This window comes from Rosa chinensis, chromosome 1, assembly GCF_002994745.2.
Source record: "Rosa chinensis cultivar Old Blush chromosome 1, RchiOBHm-V2, whole genome shotgun sequence".
In the NCBI taxonomy this organism is placed as follows: Eukaryota; Viridiplantae; Streptophyta; class Magnoliopsida; order Rosales; family Rosaceae; genus Rosa; species Rosa chinensis.
This window is the reverse complement of record NC_037088.1, coordinates 41,941,767-41,948,752: the sequence shown is the minus strand read 5'-3', so window position 1 is coordinate 41,948,752 and position 6,986 is coordinate 41,941,767. Positions and strand designations below refer to the sequence as shown.

The following is a 6,986-nucleotide window of genomic DNA, read 5'->3' as shown; positions in this document are numbered from 1 at the left end:
TTGGTGATCGGAATTTAGGTGGAGGTTTCCTGATTCTAATCGGTAGGTGATTGGCGTTGTATACGCTAGTAACATCCGGTCGGTGGGGAGGAGCCCGACACAACAGATCTAGTCTTTGGTGGTTCCGGCTTGGACGGGGCTTGACTGTGGTGGTCTCGGTTGTGGCCAAATCTTGAACCGGGCGGCGAATGATGCTGTGGAAGGGACGCCCGTCGGAAGTCTTGCTGGCAGTGGAGGCATGGCAGGAGACGGCCTATGTTCCTGCTAGGGTTGTTTGTGTGTGGGTTTGGGCCTAGACTCACATATGGGCTACTTGGGCCTGATCTATGGGCTTTGCAGGAGGCTGTATTGCCGCCCTCGCTTATTACTTAGTGGATTGGGATGGCCTGGCCTAAGAATTAGACCTTCTTGGGCTTAGGTCGATTTACGGTCTGCAAGTGCCTATCTATTCAGATTAGGGCTTCTATTGGAGTTGGTAAATATCTTGAATGGTAAGTGCACCCTAAGCGGCTTATGGACAAGGAGTTGCTTCTATTTGTTTTGCTAGGAAATGGCATTCTGTTGGTACCACAATGGCGTGATTGGCTAATTGGAGGTTAGAAGATGATTTTGCCCTAGAAGACACGGAGTTGTTCTTTGTACTATAAGCTCGTTGCTATAGTGAGCTCAAAACAGATCTGTAATGAGTTTGCATTTGTTTGATAGAGTTCGGGATTTATCTGTTTCCTATTCAAGTGCATGTTAGACTCTAGCCCTTTGCTTATGGCTATTCAATCTAATGAAATCAATACCCTTTCAAAAAAAAAAAGATCAAGACATTGACCAATATTGGTATGATATATGTTAATCGGTGAAAACAAAATTGATGAGAATTAACTATAAACATCAAGTAATCTATATTGTATTGTTATGTTGATGGGAGATTAGAAATGTGAACAAACTAGCTAAATAGAGTAATAATTACTCATTTGAGTCAAGTTCTACTAGAAGATACTTGACCATTGAAGAGGGAATGAGTTATTATCTTGTTTTGCATTTGGGCTACATTAGTTTTGTTTTTTGTTTTTATTTTTTTTACTTGCTAGGAAATCTATAGAAGTCATTCATAATAAAATATATAGATTTTCATGAATCAACAAAAAGTCTGTTGCTAAAATAAAAGATTTTAAGAAATCAATAGCAGTCTATCAACTTTTCAAATATTATGTGGACTTTTCAAAAAGTCTGTCATTTAAAAGAAGTCTGCACAAATCCAAATACAATACATCTTCCTAAAGCTCTTATGGAGATTATATAATAGATTAAGAATTTCCAATCCTTCTTGCATTGAGAGGATCCGGCTATCTTTTAGCCCAGAAAGTTCATTAAATTGACTGATTCCATTAAATGACAAGGAGTACTACCAAGGCCCCGAAAATATTGTTGATATTGATTCCAAACTTGTAAATGGAATCTTTTGAACCCTAAGTCTCAATTAGTACACTCTCAACATAAACTTTTACTAGGAGTTTTTTGGTTCGTGTACCATTTGTACATGGTATGAACAAACTTGTACTGGCTACACAGATATACCTCACATGCATGCACAACCAAAGTTCATAGAATCTATCTACCTAAGTAGGCGGCCTCACAACCGTTTCGATGAGCAAGAAATGATGCACATATATAAGATAATTTGGCATTTTCACGAGCAAGAAATCATAAATGTTAAATAATAGTTCATCCATCGATTCCTTAATGAAAATGGCTTATTTTTCATTATGATGGTATGTTTACTTTATAAAAGGTGGTCGTGAAGTGTTCCTATTGAAAAAGTCATGCTTCTAACTTCTGAGCAGTGGCATGCAGTTTTCCTAGGTTGATTCCATTCCAAGATTGGACCCATTGAGTTATGGGAACAAATCCTCTCATGAGCTACCTTCTTACCTGAGCTACCTAAGCTTTCAGGTAGATTATGACACGTGTATAATGTCATATCTAATGTTCTACAATAAATTTAATTTTCATTTTCCTTCTAAAGTTCACTTTTCCTTTGCTATTGCCAATCTCTCTCTCTCTCTCTCCCTCTCCTGCGCCTCTTTCAATTCTTCATTGCCGGAGATCTCTGGCTGCACTGTAAGAAGATGAAGAGGTAGGCTTAGGTTTTGTTAGAGACTGCTAGGCTTCATGGGAGGTGGTTTGGTTTTGTCTGGGATGATTGAATTTGGGATTATGATGAAGACGACGAGCACATGACGCTCCCTATGTTTCTCGCTTCTTCAACACCAACGCAGCAACGCCCCGAGGACCAACTACGATGACGATGATCAGAACTTCTCGGCTGACCGCAACACTAGCAACTCCCCCTCTTAACTTATGTTCTTTCAATTATGTTAAACCTCAATTGAGTTTCTGTTAATGTGCGAAATCTCAGTGGGTTCCTATTAATATGTGAAAATCTCAATTGAGTTTGTGTTAATATGTGAAAATCTCAATTTGGTTTCTTTCAATTGTGTTAAAGCTTGATTGGTTTTTGATGAGGAGCTGAAAAAGTCTGGGTTTGAACTTGAAGAAGACGAAGAAGCAAGTACTTGGTCATAGCATCAAAGGAAGGATTGAAAAAATAAATTAAAAGTAGTGAGAAAAATCTTTATTTTTTAAATAAGGTCCAGTGCGGCTGCCCTCAAATCTTGATTAATGAAACCGCAGAATACATGAGGGGACATAGTGCCTATATCCCAAGTTGCATTAACAGAATTTCCTGAGATAATTATAAGAGTCTTCTCCACTAAAATAATGTATTTTAACAAGCACCAGGTAGGGTAGAGTGTTCTATTGGTTACTAAGTCTTTAATGATTAAGCTCTAGAAATTAAAGAAAAATCATGAATTTCCCATGTGAGCTTATATATAATATATATTGGTTGCACGTTTAAAATATGGTGCGCATGGATTTCTTACCAAGTGTGTTGAGATTAACTCGTCTGTGGTTGAAGAGACTAGAGGAGGACAGTGGTTATTAGCTAGACCTTTCCACAAAGCAGTTGGGGTAAAGCACAAGTGGAGCTAGCTTTTCCTTTTCTGGATAAGCATATGCAGCTAACTGATTAGTAGTCTCTGCAACTTAGTGATCTGCTTAGTAAGTTGATTCTAATTAATGTTAATCATATATATATGTTCAATGTTCGATCTCTTGTTGAACCTACCAATCGGAACAATTGATCATGTAAAAAGACATGTTATAACGTGCATCGTAAATTCACAATCTACCGACATGTAATATTGGGTTAGTGTGTGTCAGGTGCAATGAAAATTAGAATACTATACACATATTATATACATGCATGAATAAAATGTATTCAAAATCCGGAGCTCTTCATGGTATCTCTTAAGTGTACCAAACCCTAAACCTTAATTAAGGATGTTCGTTCTAATACTAAAATTATACCAAAGTGGATCTACTAACTGACTTTGAATAAGCGCGTTGAAAACAAGAACAAATTGTTCGCAGGCTTCAATTATGTTCGTAGTTTTGCTGATCAAAACCAGTTTGACTAATATATACAGTTAGGATCATCTGGTAGTTTAGCACAAGTCACAAGTGAATAGGAAAGTTTTGTCAATCATAAAGCTAGCTCTCAAACAATTCTGACGCGTAGAGACATTTTCTAACAAACGATTTGATTATGGACTACAAACCATGTCCAGTTCTCCAAATTCATTAGTTAGGGAGATAATATTCACAGTATTGTACGAAACATAGGATCACTTGCAACGCTGCTTCACAGGATCCATCACAATTTATCCCAGTTAAGTTTTACTCTGGAAAGTTATCTTCTTCTCTAGGAAATCCTAAGCAGTGTGTGGTATACGTAGTTGAATTGCGTTACACAAACACACACAAAAATCCAAAATAACAATGACTTTGAAGCTTTTTCGATCAACAAGATAATTATGTAATAGGAAATATCATTTGAATACAACAAAATTATAACATGCCTGAACCCGAAGTGGAATATAAGTACTCTGATCCAGTGATAGCTAGTGCACTTAATTACCTTGTTTTTCTCTCTGCTGGAACAGATAAATGTAGGGTTCCTGATGACCCAAAAAAAAAAAAAATGTACATTGAAAAAAGTAAGTACATTTGTAACAAGAATATATATGGGGACTATATATGATGAGCTTGTCGAGTTGATAATTACAGTTTCTTGATTAATACGTACAAAATATATAAAGAAGAAAAAGAGAGTGAGAGAAATTAGAAAATCTCACAGTCCTTGACATGATCAAAATAATTACGGGTCAGCTGCAACATTAGTTGTTGAACCAAGCCCCACTTGCAACCATGGCGAGGAACTCCCACTTGTGTTGATATCCTTTAGTTCACTTAGCTTTGCTAACTTTACCTTACTGTCTGCTTCATCCACCACATTCTGCATTGAGCCACTGCTATTATTGTTGTTATCAACATTATATTCGTCGTTGTTAATAATGTTGTTGTCGTTGTCAATTTGGTTGTGGGAGTGAAGACGATGATGGAGATTGTCCTCCTCTTTTGTCCCCACCCAAGACTGTAAAAAAAAATCTGTAGACACCTCTAGGCTTGATGGATTTGGATTTGTAATCGGACGATCTCTTCTTCCTCCTCCTCCGCCATTCTCATCCGCAGCGGGAGCGGGAAGGTTTAGATCAAGCTTGAGATCGAGTGGATCAGAAGTGGTATCAAACTTAGGCCTTTGTTGGTTCATCATTTGCTGCTCCATGCTTTCTTGAAACTCATGGAACTTGGCCAAAGTGGACGTGTCCGGGGCTGCGTTAGACGTGATCCAATGACACCGCTTGTGCCCGCCCAACGCCTGCCCCGAAGAGAAAATCCGGTGGCATATGGAGCACTCGTGCACCTTCGATTTTCTCTTGGAGGTATAGGCTGACGATGGGCCATTAGACCCGTGGTCGAACTGTAAACTTGAGTTTGGTTTCGAAGGGAAGAACTCTTCGTGGGTAATAACGTCGTCGTCTGCCATACTATCTTCGAGGTGGTCGAGGCGGGCAGCAAAGCAGCCCTTAACCTTCTTGTGGCTGGCCCTATGACCACCCAAGGCTTGATGAGAATTAAAAACTTTCTTGCATGCTTTGCATTCGAACAAACCTTTATTAGCGATCCCTTTTGCCTTGTTGTTGTCTACGACCACCCCACGGGAAATCGGAGCCATATAATTATTCATAGGGTTTCGAATTCGTTCTTCTTCTTTGCTAGCTGAAGCACAAGATTCTTCTGGTTCAGCTTCCATAGGATCAACGGTTGCATTAGATAACATCATTAAGCAGTTGGCTAGATCTTCTTCCTCACTTGATGGGCAATGTGAATTACCAAACGTACCCACTTTTGCTCTCAAGGATCTCTTTCTTTTAGACCACCCGCTGCACCCTCTCCTGTCGTCTTCGTAATCCGGTGATGAGACCAAAGACTCCGCTGCATCGATGGAGCTACTGCATTTTCCGTGTTCGAGAAATGATTTCCAGGATAAGAACTCCTTGCCACAATTTTCGCAATTCCGGCAAGTCTTCAAGCGATTAGGGTTTGTTCTTAAGGCGTACATGCATTTGTTGTTGGTAGAAGGCACGTTGTTGCCTCCGCCGATTTTGTCCTCCCAATCGCTGGGCGGGTCGTCGTCGTCGTCAATCTGGCCGCTCTCATCGCCGATTCCATGCGCCCTCATGTGCCCTCCCAGCGCTCTTCCACACCCGAATCCTTTCTTGCAGATTTTACAGAAGTGTTTGAAGTTTGATTGCTGGTCAACAATCAGAGCCATGAAAATTTACAAGGCCGAATTCACATAAGACCAGAAAATAAAATAAAAATTAAAAAAAGAAAAAAGAAAAAAAAGGATGGAGAAAGAAAGAGAGGGTAGGTATATATGCAGGAGAGGTATGCAGAAGGGTGAGAGGACTTTGATTGTTTGAAGTGTTAGAGGTGTTGTGGGGTAAAAAAAAAAAAAAAAAAAAAAATAAGAGGCTAGGCTTACTGAGTCCTGGTTTTTAGTTGAAGTGTTGGCTCGGATTGAATTTGGTGGATGAGAAAGTGAGCTGGTGGCGACAAGTGGGAGGTGAGAGACTCTTTCTGCTATTGTGGTGGCGCCGCCGGAGGGTCAAAAGCTTAATACAAGGGATGGACGCCCGTACATCCAGACCATACGTACATCTCCGTTCGAGTCTCTCCGTACATATCCACGTGTGTGTTTCTGGGAGAAACATATAGTGAGGGAGTGAGGGAGTGAAGGAGTAGTGAGAGAGATAGAAGGTAAGGCTCTCTCTCTATAGAGAAGGGAGTTTAGTGGTTCTAACTGCCATATACCTATTCATATCGCTTCAATTGCAAGCCAAGAAACAAAGCCAATGCTTCTCCTTGTCTGTCGGTTGGTTCGAGCAGCTTTTTCCACACATTATAAGTAATTATCATTAATTATAGATAATTTTTTATTTATTAACCTACTTTCGTTCTATTTTTGATATATCCAAAGACAGAATATTCCTCACGTAAATTCTATACATACTGTACGGATAATTTTTGTTCATCAAAACCGTACTGATAGTTGACTAGATATATAATTTCATTTTCTAGAGTTTATATATATATATATATATATATATATATATATTTCAATCCACAGATAGATGGAGTCAATAAAGGACGAAGTGGTGTTAGCTCAGTGATTAGAGCACCCACTACCTATGTACGAAGTCATGAGTTCGAATCACCATATGGGGGCAGGAGTGAAACTCTTTGATCATCTTTTACAAAAAATTAAAAAAAAAAAAGATGGAGCCAATGAAGAAACGAATTTTTATCTATAAATTATTTATGCTTGGAGTATTATTAGGATCTTTGAGCTTGTTCTGAGTGTCGGTTAGAGTATCAATTATTCAACTGAACTTCCAACTCATTAATCTACACAGACACACGGTCATCAACTACTAGTTTTTGAAAAAAAAAAAAAAAACTAA

At 38.9% G+C, this 6,986-nt stretch overlaps 1 protein-coding gene across 2 annotated transcripts; it reads right to left on the bottom strand.

The window, feature by feature from the left end:
* Positions 1-3,961: 3,961 nt before the first annotated feature.
* On the bottom strand, positions 3,962-6,244 carry LOC112182744 (zinc finger protein ZAT1). 2 transcript variants are annotated; one of them, XM_040512657.1, is made up of 2 exons: positions 6,008-6,244; positions 3,963-5,773 (listed from the first exon to the last, which is right to left on the bottom strand). In XM_040512657.1, exon 2 carries the CDS (start codon positions 5,699-5,701, stop codon positions 4,277-4,279), a length of 1,425 nt encoding a protein of 474 aa, XP_040368591.1. In that variant the 5' UTR covers positions 5,702-5,773; positions 6,008-6,244; the 3' UTR covers positions 3,963-4,276. The 2 variants fall into 2 exon arrangements, with proteins under 2 accessions (XP_024177050.1, XP_040368591.1); XM_024321282.2 differs by lacking the exon at positions 6,008-6,244 and having other exon boundaries at positions 3,962-5,959.
* Positions 6,245-6,986: the final 742 nt, after the last annotated feature.

What these genes read in the sequence shown, in the direction of transcription:
- LOC112182744 (XM_024321282.2), bottom strand. Translation starts at nt 5,794, where the DNA reads ATGGCTCTGATTGTTGACCAGCAATCAAACTTCAAACACTTCTGTAAA.